Source organism: Staurois parvus, unplaced genomic scaffold, assembly GCF_062004578.1.
Source record: "Staurois parvus isolate SC_StPar_1 unplaced genomic scaffold, SC_StPar_1.0 ptg000373l, whole genome shotgun sequence".
Taxonomy (NCBI): Eukaryota; Metazoa; Chordata; class Amphibia; order Anura; family Ranidae; genus Staurois; species Staurois parvus.
The window spans coordinates 158,113-182,554 of record NW_028318169.1 but is presented as its reverse complement, the minus strand read 5'-3'; the positions used below and the strand labels follow the sequence as shown (position 1 = coordinate 182,554).

Here is a 24,442-nt window from a genome sequence, read left to right as displayed (position 1 = left end):
ATACTTTGACATGAGCAGACCATTTGAGTCTGAATGGAGCTGGTGTCCATCTATTGAAGAACTTGGTGAACATCTGCTGGCCAGCCATTCTTAGGGATCAGTTGGACCATTTGGAACAGTTGTCCCAAATAAAATCATCCACGTAAGACATTAGTTGACCATGAGTCTGGATGGAGCTGGTGTCCATCTATTGTATCTAGCAGATACATGTTGCTCAGCCATTCTTAGGGATTTATTGGACTATTTGGAAAAGTTGTCCTAATTGATATAAGACCTGAGTGGACTATTTGAGTCTGGATGGAGCTGATGTCTATCTTTTGAAGGATCTAGCAGATACATGTTGGTCAGCCATTCTTACGGGTTAGTTAGACCATCTGGAAAAGTTGTCCCAATTAATATCGTTCACATAAGACATTAGGTGACCATTTGAATCTGGATGGAGCTGGTGTCCATCTATTGAAGGATCTAGCAGATACATGTTGGTCAGCCATTCTTAGGAATCAGCTGGACCATTTGGAAACATTGTCCTAATTAAAATAATTCACATAAGACATTAACCAACCATTTGAGTCTGGATGGAGCTGATGTCTATCTTTTGAAGGATCTAGCAGATACATGTTGGTCAACCATTTTTAGGAATCAGCTGGACCATTTGGAAAAGTAGTTCTAATTGATATTATTCACATAAAACCTGAGCCGACCATTTGAGTCTCAATGGAGCGGATGTCCATCTATTGACATATCTAGTAGACGTCTGCTGGCCAACCATTCTTAGGGAGGTGGTGTTCATCTAATGAAGGATCTAGTGGACATCCATTCTTAGGGATTAATTGGACTATTTGGAAAGGTTGTCCTAATCAATATAAGACCTGAGTGGACTATTTGAGTCTGGATGGAGCTAATGTCTATCTTTTGAAGGATCTAGCAGATACATGTTGGTCAGCCATTCTTACGGATCAGTTAAACCATCAGGAAAAGTTGTCCCAATTAATATCATCCACATAAGACATTAGCCGACCATTTGAATCTAGATGGAGCTAGTGTCCATCTGTTGAAAGATCTAGCAGATACATGTTGGACAGACATTCTTAGGAATCAATTGGACCATTTGGAAAAGTTGTCCTAATTAAAATAATTCACACAAGACATTAACCAACCATTTGAGTCTGGATGGAGATGGTGTCCATCTATTGAAGGATCTAGCAGATACATGTTGGTCAGCCATTCTTACGGATCAGTTAAACCATCAGGAAAAGTTGTCCCAATTAATATCATTCACATAAGACATTAACCGACCATTTGAATCTGGATGGAGTTGGTGTCCATCTGTTGAAGGATCTAGCAGATACATGTTGGTCAACCATTTTTAGGAATCAGCTGGACCATTTGGAAAAGTATTTCTAATAGATATTATTCACATAAGACCTGAGCTGACCATTTGAGTCTAAATGGAGCAGTTGTCCATCTATTGACACATCTAGTAGACACCTCCTGGCCAACCATTCTTAGGGAGGGGATGTTCATCTAATGAAGGATCTAGTGGACATCCATTCTCAGGGATTAATTGGACTATTTGGGAAAATTGGATTAATTGATATAAGACCTGAGTTTACTATTTGAGTCTGGATGGAGCTGATGTCTATCTTTTGAAGGATCTAGTGGACATATGCTGGCCAGCCATTCTCAGGGATCAACTGGACCTTTTGGAAAAGTTTCCCAATTCATATTATTCACATAAGATCTAAGCCAAACATCTGAGTTGGTGTCCATCTATTGAAGGATCTAGCAGACGCTTGTTGGTCAACCATTCTTAGGAATCAATTGAATAATTTGGAAAAGTTGTCCCAGTTGATATTTTTCACATAAGACCTGAGCTGGCTATTTGAGTCTGGATGGGGCTGGTGTCCATCTATTGAAGGATCTAATGGACATCTGCTGGCCAACCATTCTCATGGATCAACTGGACCATTTGGGAAAAAAAAGTCCCAATTGATATAAGAGCTGAGCTGACTACTTGAGTCTGGATGGAGCTGATATCCATCTAATGAGGGATCTAGCAGATACCTGCTGGCCAAGCTTTTTCTTAGGGACCAATTGGACCATTTGGAACAGTTGTCCCAATCGATATTGTCTGCTCCCTTCCCGGATAACCAGCACCTGTCTACTCCTTGATGACCTACTGCTCTCAAACCAGAATGGTTGCCTTCACCATCTATGAACAAAAGGTACACGTGCAATCCCAGGTCCACCTTTCAAAGACTTCCACCATCATTTCCGGCTGTTCTGCACTCAATGGGTGTAGATGGCGGGGACGGGTCTCTCGAAAAATGCCATTCCCTCTCACCTGTGAATCGGATACCTCCGAAGGCTTTTCGGTCAGACTTCCACTCTCGGTAGGAATGAGATCGTTGTATTTGGCTACGTCCTCATCTGAATAATGAAGGCTTCCAGGACTGGGGCGGGGTGGAGACCTGAAAAGAGTAAGCAACTTCAGGAAGACTTGATTGGAGAAAAGTGCTAACCACCCCCGCCACACACACGGTTCAAATTGTTTAAACTTTGTTAGTACATAATGTATTCCATAAATTCAAGTCGTGTAAATACCTGAATTCGGCCTGGTGTCAGCACCTCGCAGTCCCTGTACAGCAGAGCTCAGGCTGGAAGAGGGAAAAGCAGCACAAAAACCTAATTGCACTGCAGTGCTCAATTGCGAATGAGACGTGCAGAAGGAAAAAATCTTTTTCATTTGGTTTCGGATCGATTCGTTAAGTTACCGATTTTGTTTAGTTGGATTCGTAACGAAATTTGTGTTGTTTATTTGTTTCGACCGGATTCATATTTTTCTAATAGATCTGAAGTATTCGAATCGAATTTGAATCGAAAATATTTAATCAATCCAAATTCACTGTGAAGAATAGCTGGTTCTGTTCAAATTTCGGAAGACGGTTATATTATTTATTTTATTCTCAGTGTGACAAAGGTGGGGGGGCTACATTTCTACATACAGGGGGACCAAGGCGGGGGGCTACATTCCTACATACAGGGGGACCAAGGCAGGGGGGCTACATTCCTACATACAGGGGGACCAAGGCAGGGGGGCTACATTCCTACATACAGTGGGACCAAGGCAGGGGAGATATATTCCTACATACAGGAGGACCAAGGCAGGGGGGGGCTACATTCCTATATACAGTGGGACCAAGGCGGGGGGGCTACATTCCTACATACAGGGGGACCAAGGCGGGGGGCTACATTCCTACATACAGGGGGACCAAGGCAGGGGGGCTACATTCCTACATACAGGGAGACCAAGGCAGGGGGGCTACATTCCTACATACAGGGGGACAAAGGCAGGGTGGCTATTTTCCTACACACACTACATACAGGGGGACCAAGGCAGGGGGGCTACATTCGTACATACAGGGGGATCAAGGCAGGGGGGCTACATTCCTATATACAGGGAGACCAAGGCAGGGTGGCTATTTTCCTACACACACTACATACAGGGGGACCAAGGCAGGGGGGCTACATTCGTACATACAGGGGGACCAAGGCAGGGGGGCTACATTCCTACATACAGTGTGACCAAGGCAGGGGGGCTACATTCCTACATACAGGGGGACCAAGGCAGGGGGGCTACATTCCTACATACAGTGTGACCAAGGCAGGGGGGCTACATTTCTACATACAGGGGGACCAAGGCGGGGGGCTACATTCCTACATACAGGGGGACCAAGGCGGGGGGGCTACATTCCTGCACACAGTGGGACCAAGGCGGGGGGGCTATGTTCCTACATACAGTGTGACCAAGGCGGGGGGGCTATGTTCCTACATACAGTGGGACCAAGGCGGGGGGGCTCCGTTCCTACATACAGTGTGACCAAGGCAGGGGGGGCTCTGTTCCTACATACAGTGTGACCAAGGCAGGGGGGCTACATTCCTACATACAGTGGGACCAAGGCAGGGGGGCGCCGTTTCTACACATAGTGTGATCAAGGCAGGGGGGCTACGTTCCTCCATACAGTGGGATCAAGGCAGGGGGGGCTACATTCCTACATACAGTGTGATCAAGGCAGGGGGGCTGCATTCCTATATACAGTGGGACCAAGGCAGGGGGGGCTGCATTCCTACACACAGTGGGACCAAGGCAGGGGGGGCTGCATTCCTACACACAGTGGGACCAAGGCAGGGGGGGCTACATTCCTCCATACAGTGTGACCAAGGCGGGGGGCTACATTCCTCCACACAGTGTGACCAAGGCAGGGGGGCTATGTTCCTACATACAGTGGGACCAAGGCAGGGGGGCTATGTTCCTACATACAGTGGGACCAAGGCAGGGGGGCTACGTTCCTCCATACAGTGGGACCAAGGCAGGGGGGGCTACGTTCCTCCATACAGTGGGACCAAGACAGGGGGGCTACGTTCCTACATACAGGGGGACCAGGGCAGGGGGGCTATGTTCCTCCATACAGTGTGACCAAGGCAAGGTGGCTACTTTCCTACATACAGTGGGACCAAGGCGGGGGGGGCTACGTTCCTACATACAGTGGGACCAAGGCAGGGGGGCTACATTCCTACATACAGTGGGACCAAGGCAGGGGGGCGCCGTTTCTACACATAGTGTGATCAAGGCAGGGGGGCTACGTTCCTCCATACAGTGGGATCAAGGCAGGGGGGGCTACATTCCTACATACAGTGTGATCAAGGCAGGGGGCTGCATTCCTATATACAGGGGGACCAAGGCAGGGGGGCTGCATTCCTACACACAGTGGGACCAAGGCAAAGGGGGCTGCATTCCTACACACAGTGGGACCAAGGCAGGGGGGGCTACATTCCTCCATACAGTGTGACCAAGGCGGGGGGCTACATTCCTCCACACAGTGTGACCAAGGCAGGGGGGCTATGTTCCTACATACAGTGGGACCAAGGCAGGGGGGCTATGTTCCTACATACAGTGGGACCAAGGCAGGGGGGCTACGTTCCTCCATACAGTGGGACCAAGGCAGGGGGGGCTACGTTCCTCCATACAGTGGGACCAAGACAGGGGGGCTACGTTCCTACATACAGGGGGACCAGGGCGGGGGGGCTATGTTCCTCCATACAGTGTGACCAAGGCAAGGTGGCTACTTTCCTACATACAGTGGGACCAAGGCGGGGGGGGCTACGTTCCTACATACAGTGGGACCAAGGCAGGGGGGCTGCATTCCTACATACAGGGGGACCAAGGCGGGGGGGGGCTACGTTCCTACATACAGTGTGACCAAGGCAGGGGGGCTACGTTCCTACATACAGTGTGTGTGACCAAGGCAGGGGAGCTGCATTCCTACATACAGGGGGACCAAGGCGGGGGGGGGCTACGTTCCTACATACAGTGTGACCAAGGCAGGGGGGCTACGTTCCTACATACAGTGTGTGTGACCAAGGCAGGGGAGCTGCATTCCTCCATACAGTTGGACCAAGACAGGGGGGCTGCATTCCTATATACAGGGAGACCAAGGCAGGGGGGCTACGTTCCTACATATAGGGGGACCAAGGCAGGGGGGCTACATTTCAAGTGTACTGCTCTGTGCGCACTACGAGTCCCCTGGACCTAAATGAGCATTGAACCCCTGCACTGCGGGTGCCCCAACACAAGAGGACTTTTCCTTTCCCCGGAGTTCGGCTTTAGATTAAAGAGGACCTGTGCGCTCGCCTGGAATTGCTCCGATGCTTTTCCGCGGCTCCTAAACAATTTAGCGGTTCGTTGGTCGGCGGGGGATGGACAAGCCAACAAGCCGATCTCAGAAGTAACACCTGAAGATCAGCAAACAATATTTTTTTTAACAACTTCTGAGTCTGAAATCGACACATTTCAGGGAATCTAACTGGGATTTAATCCCATTAGGCAGCCCCTCCCCCGCCGCCCCGGGAATAGAATTCCTCGGTTAATTACCCCCAGAGCCCATGCCAGCCGGTGACACTCTAGCCGGCCTCTCCCTCTCTTCTTCTCCGGCTCATAAGTGCTTCGACTGTGATGTCCCTAACAGAGGAGTCTTTGTGGCGCGGCCAGCGGGAGGACCGAGCTGAACGCTGCGCAACGAGACCTGAATATCAACAAGGAGAAGCCACTTTGTGCCGCGACGCGTTCTGTGCCAGGCCCTTCAACGCGGAGTGGGCGCACTCTGCACAGGAACGATTTATTAACCCGTGTGGGGGTGGGGGTGACGCAACAGACGGCGGCGGATGGTAACACACTGCAACCCAGTAGCTGTTTGGCGCATTCCGCCTCATTCCGTTCTCTACTGCGGGAAAAGGGCGACAAAATCCGCTGTTTATATAAATGTATCAATATCGCGTATCAATCGCGTCTCCAGAACTGACCCCCCCATCCGCCAATCAGATTCAGATTGGACATGTGCAGAACGAAAAAATTTGTTATTTTGATTTGTTGTTTAGATAAGTTCGTTTCGTTAAATTTGCATAATTCGTTTTCGCAATTCGTTCCTTTTTTTTTTTTTAATTCGGTCAAATTGAAGTCAATTTCGACCGAATTCGAAAAATTCAAATTGGCATTCCAATGAGAATTTATTTTATTTGAAATTCGAATTTCGGAAGACAGGTATATTCTATCCTATTTTTTTCTATTCTATTCTATTCTTTTATTTTATATTATTTTCTATTCTATTCTGTTCCTATTCTAGTTTATTATTTTATAGTCTTCTATTTTATTCTTTTCGAAGTTCAAATTTCGGAAGAAAGGTATTACATTCTTTCTATTTTATTTGATTATATTTTTTCTATTCTATTCATTTCTATTCTAGTATAATCTATTATATTCCTTTATTTTCTATTATATTTTTATTCTTTTATAGTCTATTCAATTCTGCTTTATTCTATTTAAATTTCGGAAGGCGGGTATATTCTGTTTTATTCTATTATATTTTTTCTATTCTTTTCTATTCTAGTATAATCTATTCTATTCCTTTATTTTCTATTCTATTTTATTCTTTTATAGTCTATTCAATTCTGCTTTATTCTATTCAAATTTCGGAAGGCGGGTATATTCTCTCTATTTTATTCTATTATATTTTTTCTATTCTATTCTGTTCTTTTCTATTCTAGTCTAATCTATTCCTTTATTTTCTATTCTATTTTATTCTTTTATAGTCTATTCTGTTCTGTTTTATTCTATTATTTTTGAATTTTAACACTCATACACAAAGGCTTGGAAGGAAATCAGCAATATTTGAATTTGTTTTCGAATCCAAATTTCAGACAGGAAGGGGGGGGGAAAGTGTCCGGACTGGAAGGGGGTGAAAGTGTCCAGACTGGAAGGGGGGGAAAGTGTCCGGACTGGAAGAAGGGGGAAAGTGTCCGGACTGGAAGGGGGTGAAAGTGTCCGGACTGGAAGGGGGGGGAAAGTGTCCGGACTGGAAGGGGGGGGAAAGTGTCCGGACTGGAAGGGGGGGGAAAGTGTCCGGACTGGAAGGGGGGGAAAGTGTCCGGACTGGAAGGGGGGGGGAAAGTGTCCAGACTGGAAGTGGTTAAAAACCAGCAAACTTACTTACAGGATCACCAGATGAAAACAGAAGAAAAAAGCCTAAAAAGAAAACTAAAGCAGCCACCACATCTAAGAATTGGTGCAATGTAATAAATGTTTGTTCTTTGGTTTCTAATATTTAAACTGGAGTTTTCCTTTAAACAAAAATTTCCTTGCTGTGTTCAGTTTTTGACACGTTGGTGAAGCCCATTGAACGACCCTGGAAGGGGCTCTGTGGCTTCTCAGACACTGTCCCAGTCTTTGACGGCCAACAACTCAGTGTGATTACATAGGTCTTCTCACCTCGTGTAGATCCCGTTCTTTCTGCAGAAGGAATTCTTCATCGACAGCCGCCGGTTGTTCAGTTCCAACGCCGGGAAACGGCTCTCGTCTAGGCTGACCATCTCACCGTGACCCAGCGTGCTGTTTTTGGGGTTACAGCCTGTGCGGACAGAGGGGAAGTTGTCAGGAAGGAGGAGAGTGATGGCAACGGCTTCACAATAGGTAGACTCGAGCTTCTGGGACGAATCTCTCACCTGAATCGGATTTTTTGGCATATTTCTTGCTCTGTCCCCGGATGATCAAAGCAAACACCAGAAGAAGAATGAAGATGAGACCAATGAGCGCGATGACGACCAGGAACCACCACTCCTCGTAGAACGGGTTGGCTTTCGTGGCTGAAAGAAGATGATTGAGAACATTTGACACATTCTAGGCAAGACTTGATGGGTTTACCAACCTTGTTGGGCCACCAAAGAGGGTTTTTCCTCACTCTCATCTTACGAAAGGCATTCCCTACCACATACCAATTCTATACCACCCAAGATGATGGAGAAAATTTGATGCATTCTAGGCAAGACTTCATGGGTTTACCAACCTTGTTGGGCCACCAAAGAGGGTTTTTCCTCACTCTCATCTTGCGCACGGAATTCCCTACCACATACCAATTTCATACCACCCTAATCCGATATGGCTACAAGTTGCCTACTCACCCCTCCCCCCCCGTCTCAATTCACCTTACCTGCCTCCCTACCTACTTCCCCCAATACCCTTCCAAACCCAACTTTTTGGAAAACTACATGCCCATTGTGAGGTCCTGCCATGGTGGTGTGAGATGAAGAAAATGGCTCCATCGTGTGTTTTGTTAGCAGACAAAGCTGTTTTCAGCTCTCTCTAGGTTTGGAAGTCCTGGATTGGGGCCTGGAGATTGTAGGTTCTACAGTATCTTTGGTGGGACAGAACCTTCAATCCTGTGTCCAGGCTTTGCTACATGCCAGCTGCCTGGGTGAGTACACACGTGTTCAGGGTCGAGATACGCCTTATCAGAGTAGCTGCTGTTGCTGCAAATTGGAGAAAGAGTCTCTGTGGGAAGACAGCGGTGAGCACCAGCTGGGAGGGGTGACCTGCTGGGGAGGCAAGACCCTATGTTGAGGGCAGTGCCATCTTAATGAATGGGCACACCTGAGCACCGACTAGAGGCCCCAGATGTATGGGGGCCCGGGATCAGCGTCAGAACAGGGGGGGCAGTAGCTGTGTCAGGAGGGAGCACTAGCAATTTGGCTGCTGGTGCCGCTCCTATTTGAAAGGAGTAACTGCAGTGTCACTCCTGTCAGAAGGAGCACCTTGCTTCTGCTGTAGAGAGGATTCAGGTTCCCCCATCACGGAACCTGATGTATGGAGGCACTGTGATGAGGGAACCTGATGTATGGAGGCACTGTGATGGGGGAACCTGATGTATGGAGGCGCCGTGATGGGGGAACCTGATGTATGGAGGCACCGTGATGGGGGAACCTGATGTATGGAGACACCGTGATGGGGGAACCTGATGTATGGAGGCACTGTGATGGGGGAACCTGATGTATGGAGGCACTGTGATGGGGGAACCTGATGTTTGGAGGCACTGTGATAGGGGAACCTGATGTATGGAGGCGCCGTGATGGGGGAACCTGATGTATGGAGGCACCGTGATGGGGGAACCTGATGTATGGAGACACAGTGATGGGGGAACCTGATGTATGGAGGCAGTGTAATGGGGGAACCTGATGTATGGAGGCACCATGATGGGGGAACCTGATGTATGGAGACACCGTGATGGGGGAACCTGATCTATGGAGGCACCTTGATGGGGGAACCTGATGTATGGAGGCACTGTGATGGGGGAACCTGAAGTATGGAGGCACCGTGATGGGGGAACCTGATGTATGGAGGCACTGTGATGAGGGAACCTGATGTATGGAGGCACTGTGATGGGGGAACCTGATGTATGGAGGCGCCGTGATGGGGGAACCTGATGTATGGAGGCACCGTGATGGGGGAACCTGATGTATGGAGACACCGTGATGGGGGAACCTGATGTATGGAGGCACTGTGATGGGGGAACCTGATGTATGGAGGCACTGTGATGGGGGAACCTGATGTTTGGAGGCACTGTGATAGGGGAACCTGATGTATGGAGGCGCCGTGATGGGGGAACCTGATGTATGGAGGCACCGTGATGGGGGAACCTGATGTATGGAGACACAGTGATGGGGGAACCTGATGTATGGAGGCACCATGATGGGGGAACCTGATGTATGGAGGCACCATGATGGGGGAACCTGATGTATGGAGACACCGTGATGGGGGAACCTGATCTATGGAGGCACCGTGATGGGGGAACCTGAAGTATGGAGGCACCGTGATGGGGGAACCTGAAGTATGGAGGCACTGTGATGGGGGAACCTGATGTATGGAGACACCGTGATGGGGGAACCTGATGTATGGAGGCACCATGATGGGGGAACCTGAAGTACGGAAGCACAGTGATGGGGGAACCTGATGTATGGAGGCACCGTGATGGGGAATCTGATGTATGGAGGCACCGTGATGGGGAAACCTGACATATGGAGGCACTGTGATAGGGGAACCTGATGTAAGGGGGAACTATGATGCAAACATCTGATGTAGCCTGGTAGGGGCCCCAGTGCATTACTTTGCCCAGGGGCCCAGGATGCTATTAAGTTGGCACTGGTTTGGGAGACTTTTTGCCCATTGAACAGGGAAAGTCAAGACAGCTACATGGGTCCTGAGAGACCGAGAAAGCTGAGGTGACTAACAAGTCCACATAGTGGGCAGGAGGGAGTCCTGTGTTCTGAGATGTGGGAGAGCTCGGGGTGCTGGGAGAACTCTATGCAGCAGCCAAAAGTGGGGCCCGTGTAGTGATTTGCTGCAAGCATAGGGTGAGGCAGCCTGAGGAGCCCATGGTCCAGGAGACCAGAGTGAGCAGCAGTGCTGCTGACAGGAGAGCCAGGTGGCTCGGCATTTTCTATCAATGATGTTTCGTAGTGAAAGATGGCAATCCGTTTGTGTTGAACTTCTTATATTTAATCAAAGTGGGCTGCCAGGTCCTTGAAACACAGTTCAGACGGGCATGGACTTTACTATAACGAGCATCTACCACTGAGCTAACCAACCCCCCCAGAAGACTACCATCTACAGGGGGACAACTGTTGGGAAATAAGGACCATGAAGAGTTGGTCACACACTTGGTTCTTCTCAATGACTTTTATTGTTGGAGTTGACTGGAATAACTTGTTTCATTGTAACATTATCGATACAGAAGTCGCACGTTGGCTTTCAGCCAGACATTTATTGTGTATTTTGGGATTTATGGTGACTTCTTCTCCATTTCCATGTTTCTCGTTGCCCCTCATGTATATTGTATGTATTCATGATACAACAGGAAACTGTCTGCAGAACACAAAGAATCGATTTTAAAATAATAAGGAACTTAAAGTGTGTGGAGAAGTAAAATCATCAACTTGAGTGAATGAATCCCTCTGTCCTCTACTTTAGATAAAGAGAATTGTTTTGTATGAATGTGAGAACCCCAACTAAATACTTGGTGATTCTACCAGCCCCCATTATGCTGTATTGCTCTTTTCTGACCACGCTAACCTCAGAAGAACATCCATGTTAGTGTGGTCAGGTTTGGCCCCCTCACCTCTTGCTTTGGGACCTACAGAACACTGTGCCGATTGTTGTGGGGAAACCTGAAGCACGGAGGCACTGTGATGGGGGAACCTGATGTATGGAGGCACCGTGATGGGGGAACCTGATGCATGGAAGCACTATGATGCTGGAACCTGATGTATGGAGGTACTCTGATGGGGGAACCTGATGTATGGAGGCACTATGATGCTGGAACCTGATGTATGGAGGTATCGTGATGGGGGAACCTGATGTATGGAGACACCGTGATGGGGGAACCTGATGCATGGAAGCACTATGATAAGGGGGAACCTGATGTATGGAGGTACTATGATGGGGGAACCTGATGTATGGAAGCCCTGTGATGGGGAGGAATCTGATGTATGGAGGCACCGTGATGGGGGAACCTGAAGTATGGAGGCACCGTGATTGGGGGAACCTGATGTATGTAGGCACCGTGATGGGGGAACCTGAAGTATGGAGGCACTGTGATGGGGAACCTGATGTATGACAGGCACCATGATGGGGGAACCTGAAGTATGGAGGCACCGTGATGGGGGAACCTATTGTTTGGAGGCACCGCGATGGGGTAACCTGATGTATGGAGGCACCGCGATGGGGGAACCTGAAGTATGGAGGCACCGCGATGGGGGAACCTGATGTATGGAGGCACCGTGATGGGGGAACCTGATGTATGGAGGCACCGTGATGGGGGAACCTGAAGTGTGGAGGCACCGTGATGGGGGAACCTGATGTGCGGAGGCACCCTGATGGGGGAACCTGATGCATGGAGGCACCGTGATGGGGGAACCTGAAGTATGGAGGCACCGTGATGGGGGAACCTGATGCATGGAGGCTCCGTGATGAGGGAACCCTGAAGTATGGAGACACCGTGATGGGGGAACCTGATGTGTGGAGGCAACCTGATGGGGGAACCTGATGTATGGAGACACCATGATGGGGGAACCTGAAGTATGGAGGCACAGTGATGGGGGAACCTGATGTATGGAGTCACTGTGATGGGGACACCCAATGTAAGGGGGCACTCTTATGCAAACACATGATGTAGGCTGGTAGGGGCCCCAGTGCATTACTTTGCCTAGGGTCACATGATGCTAGGAAGGCACTTGTTTGGGCGACTTCTTGCCCCTAGGACTGGGAAATTCAGGACAGCTACTCGGATCTGGAAAGACCGGGAAAGTGTGATCCTTATTCAGCCTGTGACATCACAGCCTTGCCCTCCTTCTCCTCCCTGCATGGCCTTATTGATAGGTCGAGATTGGATGGATCGCATGTCCTGCAACTTGCAAATCAAGAGATTTCCCCTGCAGTACTTTTTTTCTGCCACTACATGTCCTTAGGTCAGGTCATCCCGGACCAGCCCCCACCCTGTGACTGAACAGTGAAAAGAAAAGCAGCACAACGATGAGCGTATCTCTCAGTCACTCTGCTCTCTGCGCCTATTAGTATATGAACCGATTGGCTCCTTGTGCTGCTTCTTCCTCTCCCATTCCTGCCCTGATGGCCAGGGATTGGCTGATACCAGGTCACATTTGGGTTTTTACAGTTTTAAATACATTTAATGATTACAGAGCTCCATCATTTGTGTCTCTATCTGCCTGGAGTTCAGAGTTAAAGTGTATGTCTAGTTTTTGATGGAGCGAGGGAAGGGTTAGAACCCCTGTTGGGTTATTTTTTGCTGCCTGCTCAAGCTGAGATGGCTGAAGATGTGAAATGACTGAGGACGTGGGGCCCATAATATGGTGCCCGCCTCCCCCACCCTGTTTAGGGATGCATGTTTAGATGGCCTTCTTTTACGCCTCTTATGAGCTTAAGTCAGATTCTCAACTGAGATGTTTGATCTCCCCCCCCCCCCCCCCCCAACCCAAGAATGTCAAGATCGCCCACAACAGCCTATCAGATATCTTCATTTTCAAAAGTCGGAAGCTCATTGGTTGTTCAGAGCAGCACGGCAAATTCTTCTTTCAGACACATTTATCCACTGGAACGTCTGCCATTCTTCTCTCTTATCTATAATTTGTCTGGTAGATAACATCCTTTTTACCTGCGACGGATGTAGAGGGGGGGCTGGGGGTCCCATATCCGTAATCGTTGACGGCAATGACGCGGAAGTCGTAGCTGACGCCCTGCTTCAGGATGTCTATGTTGAAGGTGTAGGACGTGGCCTCCTTTGGGATGTCCTTGATGAGAATGTCCCACAATCCTTCATCTTAGCAGAGGAGAGACAACATCAGTTTAATATTCTCATAATAAAAAAAACAAAGCGCACCTGTAGATAGTCAGCTTGTTGGCCAAGATAAAATAGTCAGGCACAGGGGCGGACTGACAACTCATGGGGCCCCCGGGCAATAGGGGATCATGGGGCCCCTGTGTTCTTGGCCAAACTCAAAAAAGCCTATGAAAAAGGTACCAGGGGCATCTTATGGGGCCCCCTACTGACCCCGGGCCCTCGGGCAGTGCCCGAGTTTCCAAATGGTCAGTCCGCCCCTGGTCAGGCATGAACCCTGCTACTATCTCCTAATGATCCAGTAGGCTGATTTCTCAGAAAGATATGTCTACCCAATGCCAGGCAGGACATTTTACTGGGTCGATTTCCTCATCATTTCCATCTAGTGGCCATAATCGGTATTCTCCTGATTGAGGTGTTACAGGGAACAAAATATGCAACATGACCACTAGATGGGGTTGATGATCATAGGAAATCCAAAGCGCGAGGGTCCCCCATTCACTTCATATCCAATCTGCTCCACTGTGCACTATATAGCTGTACAATCCAAAGGCGATTGTACAGAGTGTAATATCTGTGCTCGACTTTGGTAGAAGACGGTTGTCATGTCGGTGGCACACTTTACTTTTCCTAAAGGTTTGGCTGAAAAATACATGAGAGCCCTCTGATTGATAAAGAGTTACATTCATTATAAGACCTACAAGGTGGTACGCAAAGGTTTCCAGACAAGTTTTGTAACACGCCAACAGATGGCAGCACGGGGCTGCACACACTGGCACAGGGAGCACCAACCTTCATAAGTCAGTGTGCCAAAAGACATCGTCTTGTGTACATCTGATGCTATTCTGAGTTACCACGTCTGCTATTTCATCATGGACAGTCAGAACAAAGTGCAAACGTGAAATTCGGTGTCTCTGCCACAGAGAGGCCTGACATGATTTGGAAAGTTTACGGCGATGATGCAATGAGTCATTGGAGGTGTTTTGAGCGGCACGTGTGCTTCAATAGCGGATGAACATCACTGCAAGACGACGAGATTGGAAGACCTTCAAGGAGCTCAACCCTCAAAAATGCCCTCTTCCCAAAGATGAAAATCCACTTTGACAACATGGCGGAGGTCCAGCGATTTGCCCAGTTTCATGCAGAATTTCACATTTGCTTTTTGTTCTGTCCACGTTCAAATAACACTTGGTAAGAATAGCTCCAGTTGCACAGCTCCCGATGCACACAGGATGGTGTCTTTTGACACACTGACTTATGAAGGTCGGTGCTCCCTGTGACCGTGCGTGCATCGTTGTGCTGCCATCTGTTGGCATGTTACAAAACTAGCCTTGAAACATTTGGATACCACCTCGTACTGTGTGCTAAGAACAAGAAACTGCATATAAGTTGTGGGCCTACCTGAAGGCCGGGCCTCTATGACGTATCTGGTGATTGGACTCCTTCCTGGATCTCCACTTGACCATTGGATGGCGATTAATGAGCCGTACCGGGAGATGGACGGCACTCCTGGTGGTCCTGGTGCTCCTGGAAGAAAACCATAAAGAAAATCGATAAAACCAGCTGAATAATTTCGGTCAATGGTACTATATGTGGAAGCCATAGGTGGAAGCTCTTCGTTCTTTGGGTTATCACAGTCTGTAGGGGTTTTTATGATCAATCGCCTGACCAAGAAGGACTGGAATCTATCCAACTGGATGGAATGGAGACCTACACACACCTCAAAGCACAAGGAGTGATAGGACCACTGTCTACAGAGCTGTTGGAGTCATTGCTTTGCCGAAGGAAGGAAGGAAGGGGGTATGCAGGGGAGAGGAAGGCAGGGAAGATGGAAGGAAGGGAGGAAAGGTGGGAAGGAGGGAAGAAAAGAAGGAAGGACGATGGGTAGCAAGAAAAGAAAGGATATATGGAAAGAAGGTAGGTAGAAAGGAAACTCGTTTGTGCTGGAGAACACGCTGGACTGACAGGATCAGTTGCTGGTCATGGGTTGGGTGGGCAAGGAAAGGATGGAGTTCCTGCTGCAGGCTCTGCCCAGTATTCAATAATGGAGATGAAACCTCGGGTTTGGGCTGCTGCCTATTTTGGTACGGCCTTATGGTCGTTTTCACGTGTAGACTTGGAAATGTAGGAAGGAAGGAGCACTCAGCGTCCCCCAAAAAATTCAAATTAGAAGATAGGTTAAAAGGTGTTACTGAAAGTAGTGGCAAGTACATCGAGCCAACACGTTTTGGAGGAAAGGACTCCCCCCTTCTTCAGGGCCATCGAGCAAACGTGAAAAAAAAACCACAGTAAACATATATAAACACAAAGCGCTGGAGCAAAAATGTGAAGGATATTATCAAAAATGTTATAGTGCTATAGAGAATTCTAAAAATCATAGAAATAATGACCAAAATAAAAAAAACATGAAAAAATTAGCGATGCACCGATATAACGGCCGCCGAAAATTATTGGCTGAAAATAGAGTTATCGCTGTTTTGCTGATAGGAAAAAAGACGCCGATAATGATAATTGACTTCATTGCAAAATCGGCCCTTATTGACTTCAGTGCAAAAACTCCCCCTATTGACCTCAATGCAAAATCGCCTCCTATTGACTTCAATGCAAAAACTCCCCCTGTTGGCTTCAATGCAAAATCGCCCCTTTTTGACTTCTATGCAAAAACTCCCCCTATTGACTTCAATGCAAAAACTCCCCCTATTGACTTCAATGCAAAATTGACCCCCTATTGACTTCAATGCAAAATTGCATGTGGGGAAGGAATGTGGTAAGTAAAGGAAATAAATAAAGAAGCGAAAGTAGGAGGGAAGAAAAGAAGGAAGGACAACAAGCGGGAAAGAAAAAAAAGAATATACACAGAGAAGGTAGGTAGAAAGAAAAAGGAAGGGTGGTAAGGAAGGTCGAGAGAAAAAGGAAGGAGAGGATTGAAGGGAGGAAATGAAGGAGGGAAGAAAGGAAAGTCGGCACGGAAGGGAGGGAAGTGGGGAAGGATGGGAAAGAATGTGAGAAGTAAAAGAAAGATTTGTTAAGAAAGGAAAGGAAAAGAGGGATGAAAGGTTGGAGGTAAAGGATGGATGGAAGGAAAAGGAGGAGGAAAGGAGAGGATGGAAGGGTGAGAAGGAAAGGAAGAAAGGATAGAAAGTACAAAACGATGGACGGAAGGTAGGAGGGAAAAATTAAGATAACACTGTTCAACAAATTTTTATTTTTTGCCAGTTTTGGAAACAAAAGGATCCATTTCTTAATGAATTTCACATTCTGAGTTCAAATATAACAACGAAATTTGTCAATTGGCTCTAGTTTTTCTGTAAACGGAAAGTTTTCTACTATAGGCGTAATGACTACATAATGCACAATAATGATATAGATAGATGTCTTTCCACAAATATAAAGCAAGTGATATTGACTACATAACAAAGCCTAAATGGCAGAATATATTGCATAGGATTACCAAGAACAATTATAGCCATAAGCTAAGTTGAATCATTTTAATACTTAGGATTCTCACTAGTCTTGTCTTCAGTTTGTGTCGGTTTTGCTTCTCTTGGCTTTTCTCTTGTATTGGAGGAAAGGGCTATCTCTTACAACTGCCCGTGACTACACGCTTCAGGTTCTTCCTCACTTGACTCAACCATGAAGGATTCTGGTGCTTTAGGAATTGGTAGCCCCTCTCCATGAGGAACTGGACGTATTGCCGATGGAATATTTGGATAGTGCACAGATAACTTTTTCTTCTTATTTAGCCCTTTTACAATTGGAGGCACCATACAAAAGTAACAATTACTAACATGATCTGTTGGCTCTCTCCAAATCATTGGCACAGCGAAAGGCATAGATGCCTTTTTTCCATTCAACCATTGCTCCAGTGCCGTCCCACAAGAATTGCAGCATATATGTGGTGCCCAGCTCTTGTCCTGGTCTCCTATCTTGCAGCCAAAATACAAGTTGTAGGCTTTCTTAATCATTCCTGTTATCCTCCTTTTTTGTGAGATAAAAGTTATTTCACCGCAGATATAGCAGAAATTATCTGCTTTATTCACACAAGTTCGAGGCATTACTGAGTAGCCTATATAAGCAGAAAACGAAATGTAAAGACGAACTCCAATCAGCTACAGATACTGCAGCTTTTATGCAGTGAAGTGATGCAATTAAAGGCTAATATTGCATCATCTCAGTATACATGACATTTTCTATTGGTCACCAGTATCAATTGCGCAATATGCAGCTGAAGTTGCATCATCATTTTGAATGGCTTACGTCATTAGATGGGTGAATATATCATGGAAACTAGAGCCAATCAACATTTTTTAGGGTCATTTTCGTTTTCAGCACCCCAAAATTATGTAAGATTAGCTAATTTTATGCCCAAAACTTTTTACCTGTTGAACAGTGTAAGAGAAGGAAGAGAGAGGAGAAAAGGAAGGAAGACAAAGAAGGAAGAGAAGGAAAGAAAAAGAATGACAGAAGAGAAGGAAGAGAAATAAGGAAAGAAAGAAGAGAAAGGAGAAAAGAAAGGAAGGAAGAGAAGGAAAGAAAGAAAAAGAAGGATGGAAGATAAGGAAGGAAGGGAAAGTCAGGAAGAAAGAAGGAAGAGAAGGAAAGAAAAAGGATGGATAATAAGGAAGGAAGTTGGAAGGAAAGGAAGAAAGGGTAGAAGTAAAGGAAGGATGAAGGAAATGAAGGTGGGAAGGAATGCTGAGAAATAAAGAATAAAAAAAAGGAATGGAAGAACAGAATATGGGAAGGAAGGCTGCAAAGAAAGGAAGTGTAGGATGAAAAAGAAGGTCAAGAGAAAAAGGAAAGGATTGAAGGAAGGAAATGAAGGAGGGAAGAAAGGAAACGTGGGACAGAAGGGAGGGAAGTGGAAGGATGGGAAAGAACGTGAGAAGTAAAAGAAAGATTTGTTAAGAAATGAAAGGAAAAGAGGGAAGAAAGTTTGGAGGTAAAGGATGGATGGAAGAAAAAGGAGGAGGAAAGGAGAGGATGAAAGAGTGAGAAAGAAAGGAAGAAGGGAAGAAAATATAAAACAAAATGATGGAAGGAAGGTAAGAGGGAAGAAATTAAATTAGGAAGGGAAGGAAGAGAAAAGAGAAAAGGAAGAAGGAAGAGAAGGAAAGAAAGATAAGGAAAGGAGGACGGAAGATAAGGAAGGAAGTTGGGACGGAAAGGAAGGATGGAAGAAAGGTAGGAAGGAAGGAAGAAACAAAGATGGGAAGGAATGGTGAGAAACAAAAAAAAAAGGAAAGGAACAAAGGAACATTGGAAGGGAGGGTGGAAAGAAAGGAAGAAGTGTAGGATGAAAAGGAAGGGTGGTAAGGAAGGTCGAGAGAAAGATGAAGGAGAGGATTGAAGGGAGGAAATGAAGGAGGGAAGAAAGGAAAGGAGGGAAGAAAGGTAAGGAGGGACAGAAGGGAGGGAAGTGGGGAAGGATGGGAAAGAATGTGAGAAGTAAAAGAAAGATTTGTTAAGAAAGGAAAGGAGGGATGAAAGGTTGGAGGTAAAGGATGGATGGAAGGAAAAGGAGGAGGAAAGGAGAGGATGGAAGGGTGAGAAGGAAAGGAAAAAGGGAAGAAAGGATAGAAAGTACAAAATGATGGAAGGAAGGTAGGAGGGAAAAATTAAGATAAGAGAAGGAAGAGAAAGGAGAAAAGGAAGGAAGACAAAGAAGGAAGAGAAGGAAAGAAAAAGAAGGACGGAAGATAAGGAAGAGAAATAAGGAAAGAAAGAAGAGAGAAAAAGAAGAACAGAGGATAAGGAAGGAAGTTGGGAAGGAAAGGAAGAAAGGGTAGAAGGAAAGGAAAGATGGAAGAAACAAAGGAAGGTGGGAAGTAATGGTGAGAAATTAAGAAACAAAAAAGGAAAGGAAGTAAGGAATATGAGAAGAAAGGTCGGAAAGAAAGGAAGAAGTGTGGGATGAAAAGGAAGGGAGGTAAGGAAGGCAATAAGCCTTCCCATTGTTCTGCCTTCCTCTCAGAAAGGCAAAGTTCCATTGTAAAGGTACAACAATTGTCTGACTACCCGGAGGATTCCTCGCCATGCGCAGCATCACACTTGTGTACGATAAGTTACATTTCTATTATACAATGAAGGGCTCGGCTATCAGTCGCACCCCTTCCAGATCTCATGCTGTGAAAGACGTTTACCATCGGCAGGTCCGGTGGTCACATTGGCTTCCAAGTCCGGCCCATAGATGAAGGTTTTGGCTCGTATCCGGAAGCGGTAGGTCACTCCCTCGGCCAGGTCCTTCAGTTTCATCCACAGGGGGTTGTTCCCCTTCACATCCACCGTCACTATCTTACTGATTCCTGAGGGAGAAGTATCAGAAATACAAACATTCACTCATCTCTAGGTAGTGCAAAGATGGCGTCATCAAAGCGGTCCAATCCCGCCTTCGTTCAGGAAGAGTCAGAACAAGGAAAAGTACATTCTGATTGGCTGGTAAGGTATCCTGCACATTGCCAGTGCCTCTCGCTCCCCCTGTACATCCCATAATGCAACTATGGCACCTTATGGTCTTGCTGAGCAGTAGAAGAAGGGGCCTCTATGGCCTCTATGTATTTGCATGACATATGGCTGCACAGCGGAGGGACATCGATAATTCTCGGCACATTATTCACAGTTAATTCTAAACCAATGACCCGAAGGGGCTTTTAAAGCGCCACCTATGGGAGAAATAGGGTACCGAAATTCTTTTTTGTTTTTTACTGAAATTTTGCTTTCCATAAACCGCTGTGCTAATATCATGTGACATACAAACATTGGAACTACTGACAATTTATTCTCCATAGCTTGTAATAACTTTTTTTTGTTGGGGGGGAGCTAACATTTTTTTTTTTTATATATATAACGTGTGCAAAAAAAAAAAAATAGCAAAAACAGCCCTGGCAGTGAAGGGGTTAAATGGTGCCGCGACTGGAAAAAAAGATTGGGAAACGGTGCACTAGACTCCACCTGCAACTGAAATATCACATTTGGGGGTAATTAAATCTGTATGTCAAGCAGTTTCCAATGGCTGTACCCATCTGAGGATGAACCGCTTGTCAGCTTTGCTGAAAAATCTGAAGGGTCCTAAGATTTAATTAAACCCGTGTGATGCAGCTACTTTGGCGCAGACATTTGTTCTGCTTTATCTGTCGTAGAGCCCATAGAACTCTGGCATGGAAACCGCCCCCCTGGGGCTCCGACTCGCCTTCTTCTGCCAGAAGCTACGACCTCAAGAAAACTCTTCTGTGAACGGCCAGAGACCTGAAATCCCTCCATTTCCCTGATTTTCTCAAAAAAAAAAGTGGACCGACAGAAATGGACTCCCCAAAATCTGACTTTTCAAGGTATCCCCGGGGCAACTGGAAAAAAGCCGGACTTACCATCGACTGGGGTGCAGGGCTCATAAACCAGCCGGTACCCCTCCAGAATTCCATTGGGGTACACAGGGGCGTCCCAGGACACGTTCACAGAGGTGGTGGTCAGTTCGCTGAACCGAATGGACGCCGGGGCGCTGGGAGCTTTGAAAAAAAAAAAATTAGTTTTTGACTTCCTACTTATTTATGCTTCAGGCCAAACTGGAGGTGCGGGTAGATAGGAAGTGGCTGAAAGAGGTGGGAGGAGATCAGCAGCGCTTTTACAAAACCTACACCTGAACTACAGGCAGGCAGTTGGGTACATAGACGACGTACCGACAAAGGCGGTGCAATTCTGTCCATCCAGTTCTAAGATTTACACTGCTCTGCCACAAAGCCTTGTCTGGCAGGACTGGAGACCTGTTTGTTGCAATTGTGTAACACTTACAGGTCTTGTCCCACAGCCTGTTAAAGGAGAAGCAGCAGACTGATGAGGACAACTCTGTCACTCTGTTCTCTCCTCCAGTCAGCATGTCCCTGGCCTAAAAACATGACCACATCAGCACAACTGGCTGGCTCCTATGCCACCAACTGACGCCATCGATGGGGCGCTATGCCACCAACTGACGCCATCAAATAGGTGCTATGCCACCAACTGACACCATCGACGGGGCACTATGCGCCAAATGACACTATTGATGGGACACTATTCCTCCCACTGACACCAATGATGAGACACTATCCCAGCAACTGACACCATGGATGGGGCACTATGCCGCCAACTGACGCCATCGATGGGGCACTATGCTGCCAGCTGACACCATGGATGGGGCACTATGCCGCCAACTGACACCATCGATGGGGCACTATGCCGCCAACTGACACCATCGATGGGGCACTATGCTGCCAACTGACACCATCGATGGGGCACGATTTCTCTCTCTGACACCAATGATGGGACACTATTCCACCAAATAACACCATCAATGAGGCATTATGCCACCAACTGACACCATCGATGGGGCAATCTTACACCAACTGACGCCATTGATGGGACGCTATGCCACCAACTGACGCCATCGATGGAGTGCTATGCCACCAGCTGATGCCATTGACGGGGCGCTGTGCCACCAACTGACACCACTGAGGGGGGCACAGCACTTTCTCCACTGGTCACTCTCCGCCCCCCCTAGAGTCTGAAGGTCCATAAGTTGACCAATTACTCAGAAAGTTTGGAGATCCCTGTTCTGAAGGAGACACGCAGATGTCTACAGGAGCCCTTCACTATTGAAATCTTGAGCTAAAGTGGACCTGTTGTTGCATTAATTAGAATAATGTCATAGCTGGCAATGGAGGGCTTTGCTTCTGCTCCGGGGTTCCGTTTCTGTAGCATTTCTCCTGCTTTCTGTTTTCAGGCATGAGCTGATAAAATCAGAGTTGCTGTGGCAACAAGTATATTTCCCTTAAGAACAATTTTTTTTTTTTCACAGTAACATCTCAAGTTCATGAAACTGTGACCATTGTTCTCATAAGACCTGAACAAAGAAGTCACGTTATGGATTTTACTGGGTTTTCTCACTTCTCTTTTTGTGTTTTTCTATAGCTGCTCTGTTATTTTTTCGTGGTTGGGTCACTGTGAGGACACCAACAGAGCGGATTGACAGCCGCACTCATGTCCCATCACACCTGTCGCGGCTTTCTGTAAATTCCTTCACTGCGTCTCGTCTGGTAATCACCGCTGGGCAAACTGTGTAAGCGCTCAGAAATGTCACCGGACCAGTATATCCTCCAAGGATTGTGTGTTCCAACAACGCTGAGAAAAACTGGATCACATGGCCAGGACTGCGGGCAATTCTCACCACACATGTGGTTTTCACTCCAAAGCTTCAAAAGGTTACAAAGGGTCAAAACCTGCAAGTGGTGGAGTCAGGCTGTGGGAAAAAAGTAGAATGTGGGGGTGCATCACTAGAGGGGTCACTGGCAAAATAAAGGAGGTCCTGATTCCTCTATATAGATCTTGTATCAGTAGAGGGGTCACCGGCAGGAGGAAGGAGGTCCTGATTCCTCTATATAGATCTTTATATCACTAGAGGGGTCACCGGCAGGAGGAAGGAGGTCCTGATTCCTCTATATAGATCTTTATATCACTAGAGGGGTCACCGGCAGCAGGAAGGAGGTCCTGATTCCTCTATATAGATCTTTATATCACTAGAGGGGTCACCGGCAGGAGGAAGGAGGTCCCAATTCCTCTATATAGATCCTATCACTAGAGGGGTCACCGGCAGGAGGAAGGAGGTCCTGATTCCTCTATATAGATCTTTATATCACTAGAGGGGTCACCGGCAGGAGGAAGGAGGTCCTGATTCCTCTATATAGATCTTTATATCACTAGAGGGGTCACCGGCAGGAGGAAGGAGGTCTCGATTCCTCTATTTAGATCTTTATATCACTAGAGGGGTCACCGGCAGGAGGAAGAAGGTCCCGATTCCTCTATATAGATCTTTATATCACTAGAGGGGTCACCGGCGGGAGGAAGAAGGTCCTGATTCCTCTATATAGATCTTTATATCACTAGAGGGGTCACCGGCAGCAGGAAGGAGGTCCTGATTCCTCTATATAGATCTTTATATCACTAGAGGGGTCACCGGCAGGAGGAAGGAGGTCCCAATTCCTCTATATAGATCCTATCACTAGAGGGGTCACCGGCAGGAGGAAGGAGGTCCTGATTCCTCTATATAGATCTTTATATCACTAGAGGGGTCACCGGCAGGAGGAAGGAGGTCCCAATTCCTCTATATAGATCCTATCACTAGAGGGGTCACCGGCAGGAGGAAGGAGGTCCTGATTCCTCTATATAGATCTTTATATCACTAGAGGGGTCACCGGCAGGAGGAAGGAGGTCCTGATTCCTCTATATAGATCTTTATATCACTAGAGGGGTCACCGGCAGGAGGAAGGAGGTCTCGATTCCTCTATATAGATCTTTATATCACTAGAGGGGTCATCAGCAGGAGGAAGGGGGTCCTGATTCCTCTATATAGATCCTATCACTAGAGGGGTCACCGGCAGGAAGAAGGAGGTCCCGATTCCTCTATATAGATCGTTATATCACTAGAGGGGTCATCAGCAGGAGGAAGGGGGTCCTGATTCCTCTATATAGATCCTATCACTAGAGGGGTCACCGGCAGGAAGAAGGAGGTCCCGATTCCTCTATATAGATCGTTATATCACTAGAGGGGTCATCAGCAGGAGGAAGGAGGTCCTGATTCCTCTATATAGATCTTTATATCACTAGAGGGGTCACCGGCAGGAGGAAGGAGGTCCTGATTCCTCTATATAGATCTTTATATCACTAGAGGGGTCACCAGC

At 47.0% G+C, this 24,442-nt stretch overlaps 1 protein-coding gene across 2 annotated transcripts in view; it reads right to left on the bottom strand.

The window, feature by feature from the left end:
• The window catches only part of SDK2 (sidekick cell adhesion molecule 2), a 186,203-nt gene that overhangs the window by 19,721 nt on the left and 142,040 nt on the right, over positions 1–24,442 (bottom strand). For both annotated transcript variants that reach the window (XM_089685363.1, XM_089685365.1), the window contains 7 exons: positions 21,101–21,238; positions 19,880–20,041; positions 15,138–15,263; positions 13,554–13,718; positions 8,056–8,196; positions 7,823–7,961; positions 2,345–2,471 (listed from right to left, as the gene is read on the bottom strand). In XM_089685363.1, coding sequence (XP_089541489.1) covers positions 2,345–2,471; positions 7,823–7,961; positions 8,056–8,196; positions 13,554–13,718; positions 15,138–15,263; positions 19,880–20,041; positions 21,101–21,238 — 998 coding nt within the window. The remainder of the gene's footprint in view (positions 1–2,344; positions 2,472–7,822; positions 7,962–8,055; positions 8,197–13,553; positions 13,719–15,137; positions 15,264–19,879; positions 20,042–21,100; positions 21,239–24,442) is intronic.